Source organism: Molossus molossus, unplaced genomic scaffold (assembly GCF_014108415.1).
Source record: "Molossus molossus isolate mMolMol1 unplaced genomic scaffold, mMolMol1.p scaffold_m16_p_40, whole genome shotgun sequence".
Classification (NCBI taxonomy): Eukaryota; Metazoa; Chordata; class Mammalia; order Chiroptera; family Molossidae; genus Molossus; species Molossus molossus.
In genome coordinates, this window is record NW_023425378.1 from 15,979 (window position 1) to 40,221 (window position 24,243).

At 36.0% G+C, this 24,243-nt stretch overlaps 1 protein-coding gene across 1 annotated transcript in view; it reads left to right on the forward strand.

Annotated features, from left to right (window-relative positions):
• Positions 1–24,243, forward strand: part of LOC118616761 (probable ubiquitin carboxyl-terminal hydrolase FAF-X) — a gene marked incomplete at its 5' end in the record, with an annotated part of 90,601 nt that overhangs the window by 15,016 nt on the left and 51,342 nt on the right. Inside the window, 6 exon segments of the mRNA XM_036242197.1 lie at positions 1,902–2,142; positions 2,468–2,614; positions 3,712–3,832; positions 14,061–14,191; positions 14,360–14,641; positions 17,996–18,125. Of these exon segments, the coding sequence (XP_036098090.1) occupies positions 1,902–2,142; positions 2,468–2,614; positions 3,712–3,832; positions 14,061–14,191; positions 14,360–14,641; positions 17,996–18,125 (1,052 nt within the window).

The window sequence follows — 24,243 nt, forward strand, 5'->3', positions numbered from 1 at the left end:
TTTTTCTCTTTTATTGTTCCAAGTTTTATCACCATTTAAGTGTGACACTGGCCCCTTCTGTGGACTTTCTCTTTGAGTATTCAGAATAATCCAGTATTTGAAATACCAGCCAAGGCTGTCCTACAATATAGCCTCTAAACAAAAGTAGGCTGTCCTGAACCCTGGTAGTTGAATTGTTTACCTGTACACCAAGAAGTTTGGGAAAGCGCCAAAATCTGTATATGGTGTATGCCCAGGCTAACTTTGTAGAATTCGTGCTATGAGACCCAAAGTACTAAAGAAGTAGTCTAAAATTTAAAAACATGTCAGCCCTGGCCCACTAGCTTGGTTGGTTGAGTGTTGTTTCCAACGTGCCAAGGTTTCTGGTTAGATCTCCAGTCAGGACACATACAAAAATCAACCACTGAATGCATAAATAAATGGAACAGTAAATCAATATTTCTCTCTCCCCCCTCTCAAAATATCAATAACTAAATTTAGAAAATAAAACATGTCAGCAGGGCTGGTGGTAGATGCATGTACTAAATATGTCTGCAACAGGATCAACCATGCTTTCTTTATTGAGGAGCAAAAAATCATCCAAACGTTGAAGGCACAAGGACAAAGTCAGAAAGTTAAATTTCTTTTAAAAAAATAAAGATTTTTTTCAGTAATAAAACAATGAAAATTTGTATTCTGTTTTTAATTAAAATGTGTGGCATCGGCCCTGCCTGGTTTGGTTCAACAGTTAGAGCATCAACCCTTACACAGAAGGGTTGTGGGTTTGATTTCTTGTCAGGGTTGTTTAGGAGGCATTCAATCAATGTGTCTCTCTCATACTGATGTTTCTCTCTCTCTCTTTCTTTCTCACCTACTCTCCATCCCTCTCTTCCCCTGTATGTAAAAATCAGTGGAAAAATAACCTCAGGTCAGGATTATGAGCAACAACAAGAAAAGTATGGCACTCATGTTTTACAGCTGATATGCTATTTTATTTTCATGTTATTTATTCATGCTGTTAAAAATACAATTTACAAAAGCTACTTATCCTTCCCTGGCTGGGTGGCTCAGTTGATTAGAGCCATCCTCCTGTACACCAAAAGATTTCAGATTCAGTTCTGGTTAGGACACATACCTAGGTTGCAGGTTCCATCCCCAGTCAGGTACATATGGGAGGGAACTGATCTATGTTATTCTTACATCAATGTTTCTCTCTCTCCCCCTTTACTCTTTCTCTAAACATCAATAAAAACACATCCTCAGGTGAGGATTTTTTTTAAAGCTATTTATTCAGTTACAAAAAATATTTGTAAATTGTCCTTGTTAAAATTTCTTTAAATTTAGAAACTATAAAGTATATAATTTTCTGCCACTTTAGTATAATAAATTATATACAAATTCTATCTGATATAAATCAAATAATCATAAATTAAGTAAATAACAAACTAAATTATTCTCTAATAGTTTGAATGGCATTTCTAGTTTTTGGAAAGTTTATAGAATAAGTATAATCAGATTTTATAAAATAATGATCTTTAAAAATGGAAAAATGCATTTTGAATATGATTTTTGTTTTACATCTTATCTTACCTGTGAGAAGAGACTATAGAAAGATAAGTATTTTTAGATGAATTTTGTTTTTAAGAATTTTTATAAATTTTAGGGAAGCATGAATTTTGCCATATTGATATTTTCAAGCTGAAGCTTATCTCTTTCACATTCAAAAATAATTTTAGCAAATTGAGGTTTGTAGCTTACAATTAACTAGTATGTTATTACTTACTTATGTTATTGTAAAAAGAAATCACTTTAATTATATTTCTCTTTTTTAATAAGAAAACATTAAATTGCCATGTTAATGTTCTTAATCGGCAGAAGTTGATTGTGTGCTTTATAAAAAGTACTTTTAATTTTTTTTCCAGAGCATTTTGTGGTAAACACTTATCTCTCATTGTTCGATTTCCAAACCATGGTAGACAGATCGATGACATGGACATATGGTCTCATACAAATGATACAGTTGGTTCAGTCCGACGATGTATTCTCAATCATATAAAAGCAAATGTAGCCCACACTAAAATTGAACTTTTTGTGTGTGGTGAGCTGATAGATTCTGAAGATGACAGAAAGCTAATTGGACAATTAAACTTAAAAGATAAATCAGTAAGTATAATTTTCAAATATCCCCCAGATTTTAAACATGGAGGTAGTTTTGCATATATTCAATAAATGTTTATTGAGCGTCTAGCTTTTGTGTACAGTCTTTAGTGTTAAGTATTTGAATTACAGCCCAGAATAGGAAAGATATTGTGATACTAGTATAGTGGACGAAATAAACTACCAAGTGGTATATGTTCTATAGTAATTTTAAAGTGTATTTCTAAAATTAAAGCGTGAAATATTTTTAGTCTTTTGATATATTCAGTTGCTAAATTTTGTGGAAGTGTTTTTGCTCCTCTTTGCTACTTTTTCATACTTTCATTTTCAGGTTATTTCAGCCAAACTCACACAAGTAAGTTCCAGTATGACCTCAAGCCCTGATAGTTCTGATTCCTCAGCTGAATCTACTGGAAACCGCTGTAATCATTACAGTGATAGTCCCAATCCAGAAGTGGAAAGTTGTTTGCCTGGAGTGGTAAGTAGCTATTGTATGCAAGACATACACTATTCTTTAGAAACACAAAGAAATGTGTAGTATGGTTCTTTTTTCTGAGGAGTTTACATGTGTCATGAGTGGACAGATGCTTGGATGAATTCTTAATTGTTGAAAGTAAAAATAAAATCTTTCCATATGTATAGTATTATATTATTGTGCACTACTAAATATAGACCCCCAGATACTACTACTATATTATGTCTTCCTGTTTTTGCTTTGTTTTGTTTTAGTGAAGTAATTAACTTGTTGTGAGTAGCTCACTTAAAAGACATCATCTTTTATATACTACACAGCTCCAAGGCCTTAGGAGAAAGGGGTGAGGCTTTAGACTAACCCACATTTTCACCAGTGCCTCTCAGACTTCTCTTCAGCCAACTTAGCACTGTTTTTTTTTTTATCCTCACCCAAGGATATTTTTCCATTTTTTGTTCAGATAGAGTGGGAGGGAGAGAGAGGCAGAGAGAGACAGAAGCATTGATGTGAAAGGGACACATCGAGTGGCTGCCACCCGCATGACCAACCAGGGCCAGGGACAAACCAACTGAAGTATGCGCCCTCAGCGGGAACCAAACCCAGGTCTCTCTGGACCGCAGGCCCAGGGCACTTACCACTGTTTTTAAAGAAATACACAATTTATTGTCTTTCTCAGATTCTTAATATATATCTAAAGAAACAACTCCTTTCTTCCTTATTTTTTCTATTTTCCCACTCACCCTTAAAGCCGTAATAAAACCAGCCACTTTAATTTCAGAGGAATTTAGGTTCCTGCAAATATTGGATTTGGAATTTAACGAGCAACATTTGCCCCTGAAGAAGTGAATTGCATTTTATAATAAACACCATCTGAGTTCCACATTTTACAAAACAATAGAATAACTGTTACAAAGTAGCGTAGGAAGCCTAGTAAATGGTTATATTTGCATTATGAGGAAAACAAATTTTCAGGGAGTAAAAATGGCATAAGCAAAAAATGTGGCTGACAAGTAGAAAATAGAGACAGTGAATAAGGTAATTTGAATTAAAAAAATTTTTTTACATAATTTATAGGTAAGCATTTTTTCTTTTTCATATTTCAGATCATGTCACAGCATCCCAGATACGTCTCTTTTCTTTGGCAAGTTGCAGACTTGGGTAGCAGTCTTAAAATGCCACCACTTAGAACTGGAGCAAGAGTACTTATGAAACTTATGCCACCAGGTAAGAAAAACTCTGGCTTTCCTTAAATATTTTCTAACATATTTCTATCCCAACTTTAGATATTATACATCGATTTAGTTCAGTGTAAATGAAAATGTATTTTTTACAAATTTTTGCATCCTTTATTCCTTATCATCTAACAATTTTTGCCTAAGTTGATATTATTTACATTTTCCAAACTATACATCTATTATGGAAAAACTGGGCTTAGTAACATATTAACATTAATAACATGTTAATGAAACTGGCCCAAACAACCCTCAGGTTCTTTTGCCTGTCACTGTGAACCCAAACAGCTGACACAGGTGGAAGGAAAGTGATTTATTCAGGTGCTGACTACATGAGATACAATTATCTTAACATCTCAGAGTAAGCAGGGCTTTTATAGGGGGATGATATGAAGAGGGGAAATAAGGAATTCTGGCAACATGCAGTTTTATATCCTAGCTCTCAGGTGGTTTTGGATGTTCTCTTTTGTATGTGTCAGTGATGAGTTGGTGTTGTTTTCTCTGTGGGCTTTTTTTTTTTTTATCCTCACCCAAGGACATGTTTCCACTTTTTGTTCAGATAGAGTGGGAGGGAGAGAGAGGAAGAAAGAGAGAGAGAGAGAAACATTGACATGAAAGAGACACATTGAGTGGCTGCCACCTGCATGACCAACCAGGGCTGGGGACAAACTGCAACTGAAGTACGTGCCCTTAGCAGGAACTGATCCTAGGTCTCTCTGGACCACACACCAACACTCTAATTGCTGAGACAAACTGGCCAGGGCTTCTCTGTGAGTTTTATTGTTGATGTTAGGAAATAGGATGTTGCAAAGTCTGGCCTGCCATAGACATCTGCTACAGTCCTGTAGCATATAGTCATATGTGTTATATCACATTTTCATGGGTATTTTCTTCTGATCCTGTCTGTGATCTCTGATACAATTGTTGTTCTGGGACTTCTTTATACAGCTTTCATTTGGTGGAACCTCAACTGTTCCTTTCTCTTGGACTGTCTTCTCAGTCCTCGTTTTCTTGCAGCACACTCTCCTAAAAATATTACATAGGAAACAGAATTTTTTTTCAATTTTGATTGATTTATTTTTGTTACAGATGTTTCTCCTTTTTCCCCCCTAGACAGCCTCCTCTCCCATTTCATCCCCCTACTCCCACAGAATTGTTGTCTATGTCTACTGGTTATGCACACATGCACATGAGTTCTTTGATTCATCTCTTTCATCCTCCTTGCCCTCATACCCCGAGGTTTGTCTCTAAACCATACTCCTTTCTATGTATCTGGCTCTATTTGGTTCATCAGACCAACTTTTTCACTATATTCCACAAATAAATAAAATCTCATTGACTTATTTTGGTTAGCATAATTCTCTCGAAGTCCCTCCATATTGTCTTTAAGGATAAAAGATTTTTCTTTCTTACAGCTGCATAGTATTCCATTGTATATACATACCACAGCTTTTTTTATCCACTCATCTACTGATGGACACTTGAGCTGTTACCAGATCTTAGTGATTGTATATAGTGCTGCTATGAGCATGTGGGTACATATATTCTTTCTGACTGGTTTTTCAGGCTTCTCAGGGTATATTCCTACAAGTGGGATCACTGGGTCAAATGGCAATTCAATTTTTAATTATTTGAGGTAATACCATAGTGTTTTCCATAGTGGCTACACTAGTTTAAATTCCCACCAGCAGTGTACTAAATTCCCATCAGCAGTGTACTAGTTCCGTTTTCTCCACACCCTCAGCAACACTTGTTGTTTGATTATTTGTTATTGGCAGCCATCCTGACAGATGTGAGGTGATACTTCATGGTTGTTTTAATTTGCATCCCTCTGATGATTAGTGATGTTGAGCATTTCTGTATATGTCTCTTGGCATTTGTATGTCCTGTTTGGAGAGGTGTCTATTTAGCTCCTCTGCCCATTTTTTAATTGGGTTCTTTGTCTTCCTTTTGTTGAGTTGTTTGAGCACTCTATATATAATGGAAATTAACCCCTTCTCTGATATATCATTGGCAACTAGCTCTCCCATAAGTGGGTTGCCTTTGCATTTTGATGATTTTTATTTTTTTTGCTGTGAAGAAGCTTTTGAGTTTGATGTAGTCCTATGTGTTAATTTTTTCTTTGTTTCTGTTGCCTTAGGTGATGTATCAGTGAAAATTCTGCTGCGTATGATGTTTGAAATTTTGTTGCCTACATTTTTTTTTAGTATTTTTATGGATTCACAGGTCATATTTAAGACTTTAACCCATTTTGATTTTATTCTTGTGTGGTGTAAGTTGATGGTCTAGTTTCATTTTTTTGCATATAATGTCCAATTTTCTCGACACCATTTATTTAAAAAACTTTCTTTACTACATTGTATGCTCTTGTCACCTTTGTCAGATATTAACTGAACATGATGTCTTGGGTCCATTTCTGAGTTCTCTGTTCTGTTCCACTGGTCTATATGCATGTTCTTGTGCCAGTACCAGGCTGTTTTGAACAGTAGCTTTGGGATTGTTTTTTAGTTTTTTTTCATTTTGTGACTTCATCATTGGTATATAAGAATGCCATCAATTTCTTGACATTAATTTTGTATTCTGCTCTTTGCCAATTTTATTTATTAAAATTGAAATCTGGTATAACCTGAAATCTAGTATTCTGATCCCACCTACTTTTTCTTTTTTTTTTCAAGATTGCTGTGGCTATTCAGGGTCTTTTTTGGTTCTATATGAACGTTTGAATATTTGTTCTTGTTCTGTGAAATATGTCATTGGTATTTTGATGGGGATTGCACTGAATCTATAGATTGCTTTGGCTAATATGGACATTTTAATGATGTTAATTCTTCCAATTCATGAACAATGTATGTGCTTCCAGTTTTTTATATCTTCCTCTAGTTTTGTTTTTCCAGTGTCCTATAGTTTTCTGCAAATAGGTCCTTTATTTTCTTGGTTAAATTTATTCCTAGATATCTTAATTTTTTTTTTTTTTTTTTTTGCCACAATGGTAAATGGGATTTTTTTTTAGTGTTTTTTCATTTTGTGACTTCATCGTTGGTATATAAGAATGCCGTCGATTTCTTGACATTAATTCTGTATCCTACTCTTTGCCAATTTTATTTATTAAGTCTGCTACATTTTTGATGGAGTCTTTAGGGTTTTTTATGTATGATATCATGTCATCTGTGAATAATGACAGTTTCACTTAATCCTTTCTAATTTAGATCACTTTTATTTTTTCTTTATCTTTTTTTTTGGTACATACCCCAGCAGGAACCGAACCCGGAACTGTCTAGTCCCCAGGCTGATGCTCCAATCACTGAGCCAAACCAGCCAGGGCCCCTTTTATTTTTTCTTCCTGTCTGATTACTGTGGCTAAACTTTCAGTACTATGTTAAATAAGAGAGGTGAAATTGGGCATCCTTGCCTTGTTCCTGTTCTTAAGGGAAATGCTTTTAGTTTTTGCTTGTTGAGTATCGTGTTGGCTGTAGGTCTTTCATATATGGCCTTTATTATGTCGAGATATGATCCCTTTATTCCCACATTGCTGAGCGTTTTTATCAGAAATGGGTGCTGATTTTGTCGAATGCTTTTTCAGCATTTATTGATATGATCATGTATTTTTTTTTTTTTTTTTTTTTTTTAGTCCTCACCCAAGGACCTTTTTTGATATTTTGTTCACATACAGTGGGAGGGAGAGAGAAAGAAACATTGACGTGAAAGGGACACATCGAGTGGTTGCCACCCACACGACCCAACCAGGGCCGGGGACAAACTGCAACCGAGGTACATGCCCTTAGCAGGAACCGAACCCGGGTCTCTCTGGACTGCAGGCTGACGCTCTAACCGCTGAGCCAAACTGGCCAGGGCTGATCATGTATTTTTTATCTTTTATTTTGCTTATGTGGTGTTTCACATTTATTGATTTGCAAATATTGTACAAGCTTTACCACCCTGGAATAAATCCCACTTGGTCATGGTGAATAATTATTTTGATGTATTGCTGGATCCAATTTAATAGTATTTTATTCAGGATTTTGGCATCTAGGTTCATCAGGGATATTGGCCTGCAGTTTTCTTTCTTTGTAGTGTCTTTTTCTGGTTTTGGAATTAGAATTATTTTGGCCTCATAAAATGAGTTTGAAAGTCTTCCTTCTTCTTGAAATTTCTGAAATAGTTTGAGGAGAATAGGTGTTAGTTTTTCTTTGAATATTTGGTAAAATTCTCTCGTGAAGCCATCCGGGCCTGGGCTTTCATTTGCTGGGAGAGTCTGAATTACCTCTTCAATTTCCTTAGCTGTTATTGATCTTTTCAAGATTTTCATTTCTTCCTGGTCCAGTTCTGGGACACTGTGTGTCTAGAAATGTGTTCATTTCACTTAGATTGTCAAATTTGTTGCCACATAATTTTTTATGGTATTTGTTTACGATCCTTTGTATTTCTGTGGTGTCAGTTGTTATTTCTTCTCTTTTGTTTCTAATTTTGTGTATTTGGGTTCTCTCTCTTTGTTTCCTGTTGCATCTTGCTAAGGGTCCATCAATCATTTTTATCTTTTCAAAAAACTAGGTTTTTGTTTCATTTATCCATTGAATTGTTCTATTGGTCTGTATATCATTAATTTATGCTCTCATCTTTACTATCTTCTTCCTTCTACTTGCTCTCGGGTATTCTTTATGTTTGTTTTCTAGTTCTTTAAGTTGTGAGATTAGATAGTCTATTAGAAATGATTCTTGTTTCTTGAAGTAGGCCTGTAGTACTATGAACTTTCCTCTCATAACTGCTTTCACTGCATCCTGTAGATTTTGTGTTGTGTGTTCATTTTCATAGGTTTCCAAGAAGTTTTTCTTTTGTTCCTTGATCTCCTTGGTAACCCATTCATTGTTTAATAACATGCTATTTAGCCTCCATGTGTTCCAATGTCTTTGCATGTTCTTTTTGCAATTGATTTCTAGTTTCACGCTCTTCTGATCTGAGAACATGCTTGATATGATTTTGGTCTTCTTGAACTTGTAGAGACTTAGTTTGTGTCCTAACATGTGGTCTGTCTTTGAGAATGTCCCATGTGCACCTGAGAAAAGTGTGAATTCTGTACTTTTGGGGTGTAATTCTCTATAGTTATCTATTAAATTCCTTTAGTCTAGTGGTTCATTTAGAGTCTCTGTTTCTTTGCTAGTTGTTTGTCTGTCTTTATTTATTTATTTTTTTTATCCTCACCCGAGGACATTTTTTCCATTTTTTTGTTTAGGTAGATTAGGAGGGAGAGAGAGAGAGAGAGAGAGAGAGAGAAACATCGACGTGAAAGGGACACATCAAGTGGCTGCCACCCACCAGGGCCGGGGACAAACTGCAACCGAGGTACATGCCCTTAGCGGGAACCGAACCTGGGTCTCTCCGGACCGCAGGCGGACGCTCTAACCGCTGAGCCAAACCGGCCAGGGCACTAGTTGTTTGTCTAGAATATCTATCCACTGATGTCAGTGAGGTGTTAAAGTCCCCTGCTATGATTGTATTGCTGTTGATTTCTCTTTTGACGTCCTCCAGAAGATTTTTAATATAAGTCGGTGCTCCTATATTGGGTGCATATATGTTTACCAAGGTTATATTTTCCTGTTGGATAGATCCTTTCAATATTATTTAGTGGCCTTCTTAGTCTTTAGTTATGGCCTTTATTTTGAAATTCGTTTTATCAGATATGAGTATTGCTACCCCAGCTTTTTTTTCTTTCAGTATGCTTGGAAAATTTTTTTCTACCCCTTCACTTTCAACCTATGTGAGTCTTTTGTTGTAAGGTGGGTCTCTTGTAAACAACATGCTTTCTTAACTAATTAGCTACTCTATGTCTTTTTATCAGAGCATTCAATCCCATTTACATTTAAGGCGATTATTGATATGTACTTATTTATTGTCATTTTTTTAATGTGGTTATATATTTTTTTCCCCTATTTCTTCTATTAATCACAGTAGTCCTTTTAACATTTCTTGCAGTGCTGGTTTGGTGCTAATGTATTCCCTTAGCCTTTTTTTTTTTTTTTTTTTTTGTCTGTGAAGCTCTATATTTGACTCTCTATTTCTAAAAACAGCCTTCCTTGGTAGAGTAGTCTTGGATTCAGATCCTTGTTTTTTATGACCTTGATTACTTTCTGTCTTTCTCTTCTGGCCTGTAGTGTTTCTATTGAGAAGGCAGCTGATAGCCTGACTTCTTGTAGGAGTTTCTTTGTAGGTAACCTGTTGCTTATCTCTTGCTGCCTTTAACATTCTCTGTTGGTCTTTAATTTCTGGCATTTTAATTACTATGTGTATTGGTGTGGGCCTATTTTGGTTCTTACATGGGGCTGTTGTGCTTCTTGTACTTGAATGCCTTCTTCCTTCACCAAATTAGGGAAGTTTTCTGTCACTATTTCTTCAAATATATTCTCTAACCCTTGCTCATTTTCTTCTTTTTCGGGAACCCCTATAATGTGAATGGTGTTACATTTTCAGCTGTCCCATACTTCTCGTAAGCTGTCTTTCTGTTTTTAAATTGTTTTTTTTTTTTTTATTTTGGTTTTCTGATTGGTTGATTTTTTTTCTATCTCACCTTCTAATCTCTGATTCAGTCCTCAGCTTTCTGTACTATGCTGGTCATTCCTTTTATTGTATTTTTTTATTTCTGCTATGTCATTCTTCATTTCTTTGTTGTTGTTGTTTTCTTTTCCATTTGATTGATTTTCAGTGTATCTATATCTTTACTCTTGGTGTTGATAGACTTACTCATGTTGTTGAGCTTCCTCACTATCATGGCACTAAACTCTACTTCTGATAACTTGATTAACTGCAGTTCATTTATTTCATCTTCAGTAAGTTCTCTTGCTCTTCATTTGGGATTTGTTATTTTGTTTTACCATTTTGGATATCTCAGTGGGTTTGGAGCCTGCCAAATTTTTTCTTTGGTGTTGGTGTTCTGCTGTTTGTGGCTCCCTCTACTGGGTTTGGATGAGTGTGGGAGAACCCACATCAAACACCACTGTGAAGTGTTACATTTCTGGGTAGATTTGCAAACCCAGGAAAGGTTCAGTTTTCTTCTAGCTTTTTGCCTGGAGGCTATTAATCTCAGTTACTTGATGATTGTTGGGTTGTAGGCCCTCAGCTGAATGAAAATCTCCCTCATGTGTTCAGCATAAGAGGATTTCCAGAGCAGGGGCAGATGTTGGTTGTTAATGAACCTCAATTTACATTTCTCTGGCCCATCTGGGTGGTTTATATCTACAAGGGAAGTGCTACTACTTCTCCCCAGAGCTCCAGGAAGTAGCAAGATGACCACCATTATGTGTGGCCGTTACTCAGCAAAAACTCTGAGTACCCTCTAAATCTTGAGTGTCCCCACACAGTTTCAGTTCAGTTTTCCCTCTCTTTGCCAGAGTCCAAGATGAATGAGTGTAGCTAATTTAGTGTTCTGTTTCAGCCCTCTGCACTGTGGAGCTGTCTTGAGATTTTAATCCTAAGGTAGCTGCTGTGAGCATGGCCTCCCACCTCAACCCTCTTGTGACTTCATAGACCTTTCAGGCTTGACTCATTGTCCTCTTTTCCTGTTTGTGGTTATATGGGTCCTCTCTAGCTGCTTTTTTTGTTACATTTGTCCAATGATTTGTCTTTATTTTTGTTGTAATTCCAGTTTGATTATTACTTTTAAAAGAATTTGTTTAAAGAATACTTGAATGCAATTAATCTCTCACTTATAGTAGTGTGCTTCTTACTGTTTGTTTTCTAGTTCCATAGCAGGACTGAAGTCATTTAAATGTTAACTTTTTCTCTATAAATGTTTATTTAATTCTCGAGTTTTGAAATCTTAAAATGACATGGCATGGGGTAGATTTCGTTTTATTGTTTTTTGGTGTTTTGTGTTTATTTGTTTGTTTGTATTAGATACTTTGTACACCTTGTCAGTCAATAATTAATTGTTCCATATGTGAGAGATTTGTATTTCTTTTTGCTCATATTATTCTCATCACTTTATTTGTGCTTTTCAGAGTTTTTTATGCTTTAGAATGTGCTGTTGAATTTACTATATTCATTTTAGCATTTTGCCTCTCTTTTTCATTGTATTTTAGTAATTTTTTAACAGTTATGTAGATAGAATTTTTTCATTGACTTTTAGCTTTTTTATTGTAAAATTTTTATTTTTGTTACTACTTTTTATAGTTTGGTTTTTATTTTATGAATATTTTATAGTTTTCTGCTATAATACAATATTTGTTATATACACTTAAACCTTATGTTCTGCAGAACTATACATATATTATCATTATTGAAATAATCAAAAAAATACAGAAAAATAGGAAATATAATACAAATAACTTTTCTTCCTCAAATGAGAATAATCTGTTTGATATTCTGTCATCCCCCAAAATGGTGATATGTATTCTCTTATACAACAAAATTGAAATATTTAAACTCAAAGATTAATATTGGTATGTATCTATTATCTAATTGACTGACCCAGTTGAAGTTTCACCTCTGCTCAAGTTCCTCAGTTATTCTAATAATATTCTTTAATACAGAAATTGAAAAACTTTTGCTGTAAAATAAAACAGAAACAGATACTAAATATTTTATACTTGTGGACCAAAAGAAAATTCTACACTGGTAGATACTTATACATGAGGGGAAGGCAAATCTTACTAAATATTTATTAGCTAAATTCAAACTATAAAAGTGATAATAGAGTATAGTGTTATTAAACAGGGGTCTGCTAATAAGAATTGTGGAATTATTTTAATGGAAATAGTGTAACACAAAATAAGCCACCATGAAAACGAAACTCATGAGACAAGTGCTGGTGAAAAAAATGAAAGAGGTTTATTCAAGTGCTGGCAACTTGAAAAGATGGAGACTCTTGTCCAAAGCCCATCTTAGTATCTCAGTGCAGCTAGGGGTTTTCCTAGGGAGGAAGAGATCAGAAAGAAGGGCTCTGGATGTGCAGGGAGTGTCCTTGTGGATTGTTAATGTCAGCATAATGAAACTGCTTTCCACCACTCTTGTGGGCTCCTGGATCACAGAGGCCTCACTAATGCCCCATCATCCCATAGGACCCACGGGCAGGTGGATCACACCAGTACCTCTTGAGCTCCAGCTTCCCACTGCTCTTGTGATCTGTTGAACCACACAGGCCTCTGTGGAGGCCCAGGTCCCACCACTGGAAGGTGGGGTATGCTGCTGCCTTATGGGGCTCAATTCCTGCTCAGCTTTGCTGTAGATTTTGGGGATGGGTCTCAGCTGCTGGTCTATGCTTCTGTTGCCTTGGGATGGATGTCTTCTCCCCAGCCTCTGTTGCTGGGGGTATATCTCAACTCTGATCGGGCTGCTACCGTGCGGGATGGTGCTGAGCTCCCCACTGTCCACGGCTTCCATGACAGGCACCTTGGGAGCTCCACTACTGTGCACATGTCTTTGTTGACACAGAATGTCCACTGGTCTGATGGTACCAGTGTACTGGTGGGCTCAGGGTGCTGGGCCCTAGCTGTTCTCACTGCCTCCTCCCAGGGAAGACCTGGGATCTTCCAAAATGGTGGTACTTCCCAGTGGTGCAGGGAGAAGCACTCTGAAGAGCCGCTTACCACTGTAGCCCTCTGCTCCCATCCACAGCACAGGAACCTTCTGCTCTGCATCTCTGCACTGCAGGAATTTGGTCTTCTACCTTCACATCCACTCACACTCTCATACACTATTTCACTCTCTCTCACATGCTCACCTCCCTCTGATCCTGCCAGCTGCCATCTCTGCCTTTCTCTCTCTCTAAAAATTCAATAAAAACATGTATTTTTAAAAAGATGTCTAAAAAAAATAATAATGGTTTTTTTTGTTCTTTTCTTGAAACTCATGTGAAACAAATGATTGAGAACTTGATGGAAGGAGCTTGTGTTGTTTGTGTTTCAAGAAAACTAATTCCTTTTCACTGTTGGGTGTTTTTTTGTTTGTTTTCTGTCTCTTACTTTGAAAGGAAGACATGTTGATTTGAAGTCTGGATTGGAAAACTGTCTCCTTCATATTTTGGGTTAATGATTAAAGACCCCCTCATTGATTATTAACCAATTTAGGTCTGGTTATATGTTGTAACATTTGATCTTATACTCAGCCTAACTGATGGTTATTAATTATGTTTCATATTAAACATAATACTCATCAATATATCAAATGTGATGTATTAATATATGAATTATATTTTAAGTTAATCTGATTTGGGGGGTTGTTGTCATTTGCAGATAGCAAAACAATAGAAAAATTATGAGCCATTTGTTTGGACCATGCAAAACCTGAAGAAAATAACCTTGGACCATCTCTTGATTCACTTTTCTTTGGTCCATCTGCCTCCCGAGTGCTATACCTAACAGAGGTTGTTTTCTTTTTTCTTTACAAAACTTTCATTTTTATTATCATATGGTAGTACACAATGTATAAGATTACATTTTGAAATAGTTAAAAATTTCTTAGTAATGATGATAAAAGAAGTTAAATTATTTCTTAACATATTAATTAAGTTTTCCCTCTCTCTTTTTTCTAGGTAATTTATGTGTTATTAATGCCTGCTGGTGCATCTTTGGGAGATGATTCCGCTGATTTTCAGTTTCACTTCTTGAAAAGTGGTGGCTTATCCATTGTATTGAATATGCTAACAACAAATAACTTCCTGCCAAATACAGATATAGAAACTCGAAGGTGTGTTTACCTCAATGGCCTTAAAATTGCTAAACTATTCTTAACTGTCATAGGCTATGGTCTTGTTTGATCTGTAGCAGAAGCTTGTCAACAAACAGTTGTAGATGGTACAGATCCCCTGACACTGGTAATACATTTTTAAAAATCTTTATTATTTTTTTAAAATCTTTATTATTATTTTTTTTTATCCTCACCCGAGGACATTTTTTCCATTTTTTTTGTTCAGGTAGAGTGGGAGGGAGAGAGAGGAAGAGAGAGAGAGAGAGAGAGAAACATCGATGTGAAAGGGACACATTGAGTGGCTGCCACCCGCACGACCAACCAGGGCCGCGGACAAACTGCAACCGAGGTACGTGCCCTTAACGGAATCAAACCCGGGTCTCTCAGGACCACAGGCCGATGCTCTAACCGCTGAGCAAAACCGGCCAGGGCTTAAAATCTTTAAAATAAATTTTATAGTTAATATAGTAGGCCCTCGTTTATTACAATTAATCAATTCCAGACTTTATTGAGATAAATGAATTTCTGCAAAGTAGGATTCTTTATTTATATATGGTTCTCCCTGGCCACTTCCCTCTATGACTTTCAGTGCTTCACTCTATTACAGTTTTTTTTCAAATATAAAACCGCACTAGAGTGAAGCCAGGGAAGTCGAAGCACAAAGTGGCGAGGGACGACTGTATTTAATTTTTAAAGTTAAATTCCTCAGTGTCTCTTAAGTAAAGAATTCAAGTTCAACTCAATCTATTAAGGTACATTTCTATTAATATGTTAATATTCTGTACTGATTATACTATTCTCAGATGATAGCTCACCCCCTTATATTCTATTTGGGTTATCATTATTTCTATCTCATAAAAAATTCATCTGAATCTTTTGTTAACCCCTACTGATAGATATGTAAATATAGGATAATAAAATTAAAGACTTAATTGGCATGTTGCCCGCCTCTCCTCTCACCATTGCCAATGTAACACTCCTCAGACAAAAATTATCTCTTTGCTTTGTATCATCCTTAATGCACATTGCCTATTGTTCTGAAGATATGCTAAAATTTGATGCAAAGATTGAATGTGGTGTTTAGTTCTTTCTAAATTTGAGTTTATTTATGACTAATTTTTTAAATTACTGACTGGAAGGAAATAAACTGGTTTAGAAATACAGATTTATTTATTTATTTATTTATTCATTTATTTATTTATTTATTTATTTATTTTTTGCAATGGATTAATTCTTAGTCAAGGAAATTTGAATAACGTTTAGATATTTGGTATTTTGAATTATTATTAATTTAGGTGGGATAATAGTATTTGGGGTTTGATTTGTAAAAAAAAAAAAAAAGTACTCATGGTAAGGCATTTGAAATAAAACAGAATGTCTGAGATTTTCTCAAATATTACTCAGGTCATCTGAACAGTCAGTGAGTGGGGGGATTTAGTGAAACAAGTTAGGTCTTTTATTCATAATTACTGAGGATACTTCAGGGTTATTTATATTCATTCCTCTACATTCATGTAATTCTGAAATTTCCTATTTATAAAAGGTTAAAAGAAGAGTAATTTATATGAGCAAATTTAGAAAAGATACAGTCCTTTGTCTTCACTCCTTAATTGCTTTATTTTGTGGATTCTGTATATGTATTTATATAAAAACGGGTAGGTTCTTATTATTATCCTTCCCATAGAGTTCAACGAAGTATACACAAGGCAGTTTTATGTATCTCTTTATACCTTTTCCCTAATATTTACATATAGAGAAATGTACTATTAAGGATACAAAGGCACATAATACTGTCTGATCTCAGGTTGCCCACATTTTGGTATGGAATGAAATGCAAAATTAGTATTAAAACTATTATTACTGTAAACAAGAGGATTGGAATTTGAGAAATAGAATAACTGTTGAATAAAAGTAATTCTAGGTATTTTTCCTCAGGAATTTAAGAATTTACTTATACTGTTAAGTAAAACTTGGTGTACCTTTTGAACATTTCTACTTTTATTATTCCTTACTTAATATAATTTTTCCAAGAAGAGTTTGGGGGCTTGATTATTAAATACAAAATATGTGGTTTTGAAATATTTAGCTAAAGGAAAAAGTTATTTGTACCCTAATTCTCATCTCAGTTAATTGAGTTGAATTAGAAATTAATATATCAGTAGTGATCTTATCAAAAAGGTTGCATTATAAGAAAAGTGCCACAAGACTTTGCTGACCTAAAAAATAAACTAATTTATTAGTAAAATTGAATGAAGAGTTTTAAAAAAACAAAAAGTTATTTTAAAAAAGTTTTAAAACATGTAACTACTTATTCATTCCACAAATAATAAACCCTGCATCTATTATATTCCACATATATTGCAAGAGATGAGTTAAACACTTACATGATTTCTAGTTGTGCAAGTTCATTGGAAAATAATAATAATAATGATAGTCAAAATATATTGAGCACTTTCATGCTAATTACCATACTTATTTACCCCTATTTTATAAGTGAAAATTAAGATCTAAAGAGATGAAATAACCTGACCAAATAGTAAAAATGACAGTTTAATTCAATGAAGCAGTAAAGGCTAATCCTAAAACTGTACTTTCACCACTTCTGCTCCATTCACTTATTAGAAATCTTACATTGTACCACACGGCAAATGGACCCTCAAGTATTTATTGAAGTAATAAAATAATATGTCCATAACAATAAATAGACATAAATTAAATAAAAATTTAAACTCCAATTTGTGGTTAGAGAGAAGAGCTGAAAGGAAGCATCATACCTAATCAGTATTCTGCTTTGTTCACCTAGTGACTATAGAAATACCACCACAAAATCTTGTATTTCTTAAACATCCATTAAAAACACTTAATTTAAAAAATAAAAATAAAAAATAAAAAACTATGAAAGAAAGGATGGGGGATTAAGCTGTGCAGAATTTAAAATGTTTTTAGATAAACATTAGAGCTTAAATAGAATGCATACCTTTAAACAACATAAGGAATAGTTGAAAGAGGGAATGGGAAAGAGGTGAGACATATGCAAAGATCAGTGTATAAGAAATTGAAATTTATCTGGTATCATCAGTTTTTTCAATCACATCATGGCAGGCATGGCCAATTGTTGAGAAAGGAGGGCTGAGGAGAGGATTTACCTAGAGATGTAAAATATTTGTTTGTTCAAAGCTATGCCATTTATCTCCTGCAAGTGAAAGTGAACCCAACTGTAGAAACAATATTGAATTCATCTAAAATTAGAGTTTTCAGAAGAATAGTCTCACTTGAAAAGGCAACTAAGCAAGGATGTTTTTACAATGTTGGCAATCTGAATTGCTTTTTAGTCAAAACATTGTAAATAACGGACAGATGACATCTTAACAGTAATAATGAATGAGTAGCAAAGGATTGGGTTTTTATTATGTACTAACACTTGAAATATAGTTATGTACAAGTTTTTTATTCCTACTAAGAAGGTTAACTTTTTTTTCAGATTAACCAGGTTATTCGCAATCAAGCAGAGGTGCTACAAAATGCCCTTCAGAGCATCCCTAATCCATCATCTGAGTGCATGCTTAGAAATGTATCAATACATCTTGCTCAGCAAATATCTGATGAGGTTAGTATTAAACTTTGAAACCTCTAGGATATTGAATGGTTTATATTTTTACTACTATGACCCAATCTCTACTTACTTATAAATAAAGAATATCACAATTTCAAAGTTAAATGTTCTGTGACAATTTCACTTTAACTCATTTTAGCTAAAGTTTATGTCATAGAGCTATATGTAATGTTATCTGCTAATATTAGTATTTTAGAAAGTACTTTTACAAACCTTTTAAAAGGCCTTTTAAGGTATAATTTATGTTGCATAAGCTAGATCAAAGTATAGAATATGGTGAATTTTGATAGATGTTTAAACTATGCATGAGGTGGAAAACAGCATTTTCATTAGCCCTTAAAGTTTCCTGCCCCTGGTTCCAGGCAACCATTAGTCTGCTTTCTGTCATTGCACAGTAGCTCTTATTTTCATAAATTTTACATAACTAGAGTCATACAGTAAAATTTCAATATAATGGACTAATTCAGGCAAAGGGGTGTTTATTAATGCCCGAAACTTTGTTATACAATAAAGTAGGGTTTCTGAATGCATATGTTAAGAAGTTTACAAATTAGTTTGTTTACCTGTTTTTACTTATGTAGACATATTTGTGTAATTAAAATTAAGTATGTATGAAATGTTTAATTTCATAGAAAAGTTTTTTATATGTATTACAGTAGTTTTAAATTTATACTGATTAGGTCTAGTAAATGCATGCATTCACCACTCACCTCAAGTAAACAAATTCTTATGGCTGGAATGTGGCTTGGCACATGTCAGACATCAGCCTGCACATGTTAAAACTGCTGCAGAGCCCTGGCCAGTTTGGCTCAGTGGTTAGAGCATCGGTCTGCTGTCCGGAGAGACCCGGGTTCCTTTCCCACTAAGGGCATGTACCTCGGTTGCAGTTTGTCCCCGGCCCTGGTTGGTAGTGCGGGTGGCAGCCACTCGATGTGCCTCTTTCACGTCGATGTTTCTCTCTCTCTCTCTCTCTCTTCCTCTCTCTCCCTTCCACTCTATCTGTGCAAAAAATGGAAAAATGTCCTCGGGTGAGGATAAAAAAAAACAAAAAACAAACTACTGCAGAAAGTTGTACCTTGAGACATTTACCGAACATTGTTTACAAGTGGTGAGTCTTGGACTTAAATATGTAGATTGTAGCTATACATATGTAATGTTTATTTATGTCAGCAAAATTACTACACTGTTTTTTCCACAGTAACAACCTACTTGCTGAAATTTGTTTAAAATAACAGTAAATTAATAAAACTATATTGCACTATTTAATTATAATTAATTTAATGTTACAACTGAACTACAGAACAACCATTGTTCAAAACCGCCTGAAATCAAGCTGAATGGAAGTCCTACACCTACGGAATTAAAGCAGCAGCCACATCCAGACTGGTAGGAGGGGCGGAGGCGCGAGGGGCGGCATGACGGGCTGGTCCCACACCCAAGTGTGGCGGATATAAATCAGGAGGACACCTCAGCTGGGAAGGTCCTTCCTGAGGACTGAGGGGTCCCCGCCCACACCAGGTGCCCCGCTCAGGGTTCCAGTGCCAGGAAGAGAAGTCCCCATAATTTCTGGCTGGAAAAACCAGCAGGAACTGAGGCTCAGGGAAGCTCAAGCGACTGGAGCCCCAGGCAGCTCCCTAAAGGGCCCGCCCCCAGACTTATCGGATTCTCTCCCTCTAAGCTTGGAGGAAAGGCAGCTCGAGAGGCACTAGAGTCATACAGGGAAGAATGGAGCTGTTTGGCACTGGATCGAGCGCTGGAGAGGGGGCTTCCTCGGGGATAAACGTGCTGTCAGAGGCCTTTGTTCCTTTGGTGAGCCCTTCCCGGGGGCGGCAGACAGAAGCCATATCTGGGACTCCAGCAACCTGGCTCACACTTGTAGCCCCGCCCTGCTGACTCCCTGAGGCCCCGCCTCGCCCCACCCAACTTTCAGGCCCACCCAAGCTGTTGCCACTTGCTTAACCATAGGATTGGCCTGTCTTGGATCCTGCTTCAGGTTTTTCCTAAATTCTTTCAAATGAGCAGCATCTGGTCTCAGCGAGCCCCATACCTCTCATTAAGTAATACACTGAAACAAACACAGAGAGGCAGCCAAAATGAGGAGACAAAGAAACAGGTCCCAAAGGAAAGAACAGAACAAAACCCCAATAAAAGAACTAAGCGAAATGGAGATAAGCAACCTAACAGATACTGAGTTCAAAATACCGCTTATAAGGATGCTCAATGAACTCAGTGAGAATCTCAGTGAACTTAGGGAGGGCCTCAAGAGCATTACAAAGGACCAGTTAGAAATCATGGATACACAGTTAGAATTGAGGGAGGCATTAACTGAAATAAAGAATAATTTACACAGCTTCAATAATAGAGTACGTAAATCCAAAGAGCAAACCATCGATTTGGAATATAAGGAAGCAAAAATGCCCAATCAGAACAGCAAAAAGAAAAAAGAATCCAAAAAAATGAGGATAGTGTAAGGAGCCTCTGGGACAACTTCAAGCGTGCCAACACTCACATCTTGGGGGTGCCAGAAGGAGAAGAGCAAGAACAAGAAATCAAAAACCTGTTTGAAACAATAATGGCAGAAAACTTTCCTAAGTTGGTGAAGGAAACAGACATACAAGTCCAGGAAGCACAGAGTCCCAAACAAGATGAACCCCAAGAGGCCCACACCAAGACACATCATCATCAAAATGCAAAAGGTTCAAGACAAAGAATCCTAAAAGCAGCAAGAGAAAAGCAGTTAGTTACCTACAAGGTAGTTCCCATAAAACTGTCAGCTTATTTCTCAAAAGAAACTTTGCAGGTCAGAAGGGAGTGGCAAGAAATATTCAGAGTGATGAAAACCAAGAACCTACAACCAAGATTATCCTGCAAAGCTGTCATTTAGAATTGATGGACATATAAAAACTTTCCCAGACAAGAAAAAGTTAAAGGAGTTCATCACTACCAAACCATTATTATATGAGATGATGAAGGGTCTTTTTGAAGAAAAAGATAAAGTATATGAACAAACAAAATGGCAATGAATACATATCTATCAACGATGGAATCTACAAACAAAATGAACAGGTAGAACAGAAACATTCTCATAGATACAGAGAACATTTTGTTGGTTGCCAGTTGGGAGAAGGGTTTGGGGAATGGGTGAAAAAGGTGACGGGATTAAGAAGTACAAATTCATTGCTGACTGACAAACCTCAAAGGGAAAGGGGTTGGGAGGGTGGGAAGAAATAAACCAAAGAACTTATATGCATAACCAATGGACACAGACAATAGTGTGGGAAAAGGTGGGAGGGGGTGGAAGTGGGGAGGAGGGTGTCAATGGGGGAAAAATGTGGAACATCTGTAATACATTTTACATCCAACAATAAAGATTAAAAAAAATTTTCAGACATCATACACAGCAGAATTTTCACTGATACATCACTTAAGGCAACAGAAACAGGAAAAAATCAACACATGGGACTACATCAAACCAGTAAGTTTCTGCATAGCAAAAGATACAGTCATCAAGATGGAAAGGCAGCCCACTGTATAGGACACCATAATTGCCAACGATACATCAGATAAGGGGTTAATTTCCAAAATATGTAGAGTGTTTATGCAGCTCAACAAAAGGAAGACAAAGAACCCAATTAAAAAATGGGCAGAGGAGTTAAATAGACACCTTTTCGAATAGGACATACAAATGACCAAGAGACTTATGAAGAAATGACCAATGTTATTAATTATCAGAGAGATGCAAATTAAAACAACAACGAAGTATCACCTTACACCTGTCAGAATGGCCACCATCAACAAATCACCAAACAAGTGTTGGCGAGGGTGTGGAGAAAACGGGACTCTAGTATCGTCTGGGAATGCAGACTGCTGCAGCCACTCTGGAAAAGAACATGGTATTACCTCAAAAAATTAAAAATTGAACTTCCATTTGACCCAGTTATTCCACTTCTAGGATTATACCCTAAGAAGCCTGAAACATCAATCAGAAGGGATATATGTACCTTGTACATATATGTTTATAGCAGCACTATTGACAATAGCTAAGATCTGGAAACAGCCCAAGTGTCCATCAGTAGACGAATGGATGAAAAATCTGTGGTACATATACCCAATGCAATTTTATGCAACTGTAAGAAAGAAAGATCTCTTATCCTTTGAGACGACATGAAAGGACCTGGAATGTATTATCCTAAGCAAAACAAGCCAAGCAGAAAAAGACAAATACCACATGATCTCACTTATTTGTGGAGTATAATGAACATAACAGTCTGAGGAATAGGGTAGACCCAGAGATGTGGAATTAGGGTACAGACTGACAACCCTCAGAAGAGAGGAGATGGTGGAGGAAGGGAGGAGATATGCCACGGAACTTATATGCATGTATGCATAACCAGTGGACACAGACAATAAAGCCAGGATGGGGAGGAGGGTGTCAATGGAGAAGAAAAGTAGAAACATCTTTAACTAAAATAAGTTTGTTTAAAAAATATATTTTTTAAAGGTAAAATAAATAAATAAATAAAATACAATAAATAAACAAATGTGAAACTCCAGAGTTATAAACCAAAATTGAAGTTATAGAATTTTATACTTAAGGGTAAATTATGTATATATTTGAAAGATATTCAATTCCTCATAGATTGCTTAATAGTAATTTAGTCTGAGTTTTTAAAAACGTACAGTCTGGCCCTGGCCGGTTTGGCTCAGCGGTTAGAGCGTCGGCCTGCGGTCCTGAGAGACCCGGGTTGGATTCCCACTAAGGGCGCGTACCTCGGCCGCAGTTTGTCCCCAGCCCTGGTCGGTTGTGCGGGTGGCAGCCACTCGATGTGTCCCTTTCACGTCGATGTTTCTCTCTCTCTCTCTGTTCCTCTCTCTCCCTCCCGCTCTACCTGAACAAAAAATGGAAAAATGTCCTCGGGTGAGGATAAAAAAAAAAAAAAAAACTTACAGTCTGGAAAGTCAGAATATGAAAAGAGAACAATTTAAGTGTCTTTTATTATATTCTCAGTTAGCATAATGGGCTTTCATTGCTCCCATGAAGTATGAAACTGTCTTCAAACAGCTTTTAAGAACTGAAATTCAAAAGGGAAGGGAATATAAGCAAAATAACAGAAAATAACAACATGAATTTTCTCTTTACATTATTTATAAAGGAAATGAAGTCTTCAGAATATAAAGTGTATTCATTAATATAAATCTTTAAGAATAATGTAAACTATTCTTATATTAGAACATTTTAGTCACATTTTGGAGTTTCTAGCTACACTGTGGAATCTGTATTACAGATGTGTGTCCCATAACATTTATGTCAACAGTACACTAAACATTTACAATTTCTTCATAAGATTATAATGGAGCTCAAAAATTTGTTATTTAGTGACATTGTATCCATCATGATATCATGGCACACAAGGCATTACTTGTGGTGATGCTGATGTAAATAAACTTACTGTGCTGATAGTCATATAAAACACAATTATGTATAGCATATAAACTTGATCATGAACAACTGTTAATGGTTTACATATTTCTATACTATTTATTATTTTATTTTATTATTTTTTTAATGGTATTGTTTTTTTTTTAGAGGGAGAGAGAGATAGAAACATTGATGAGGGAGAACACTGATTGGCTGTTTCCTGCCCCCCACTGGGGATTGGGCCCACAACCTGGGCATGTGTCCTGACTGGGAATTGAACCAGCAACCTCTTGGTGCATGGGTTGATGCTCAACCACTGAGCCACCAGCCGGGCTATTTATTGTTATTATAGAGTGTACTCTTTTTATTCATAAAAAACAATAGTTTGCTGTAAAACAGTATGCTGTGATAATGCTATGTGGATCCTCATGTCTTGTGTTTATCACATCTCTTAATTGCATCATTTTCTCTTGTGCTTGATTTAATTTCGTGTCCTTTTATTACTATGGCCACCAGGTGTACAAAATCTATTGCTAATATTGTCAGTAAGAGGCCACATCTACTAATTGATCTGAAACAAAATTAAATGTAATTGAGCATCATAAAGGTGAAAAATTAGTGCGGTTATTGCTTAGAAGTCAGGCATGTCCCATTCTGCCAGAGCCACAATATTGAAGAACAAGAACAAAGTGATAGA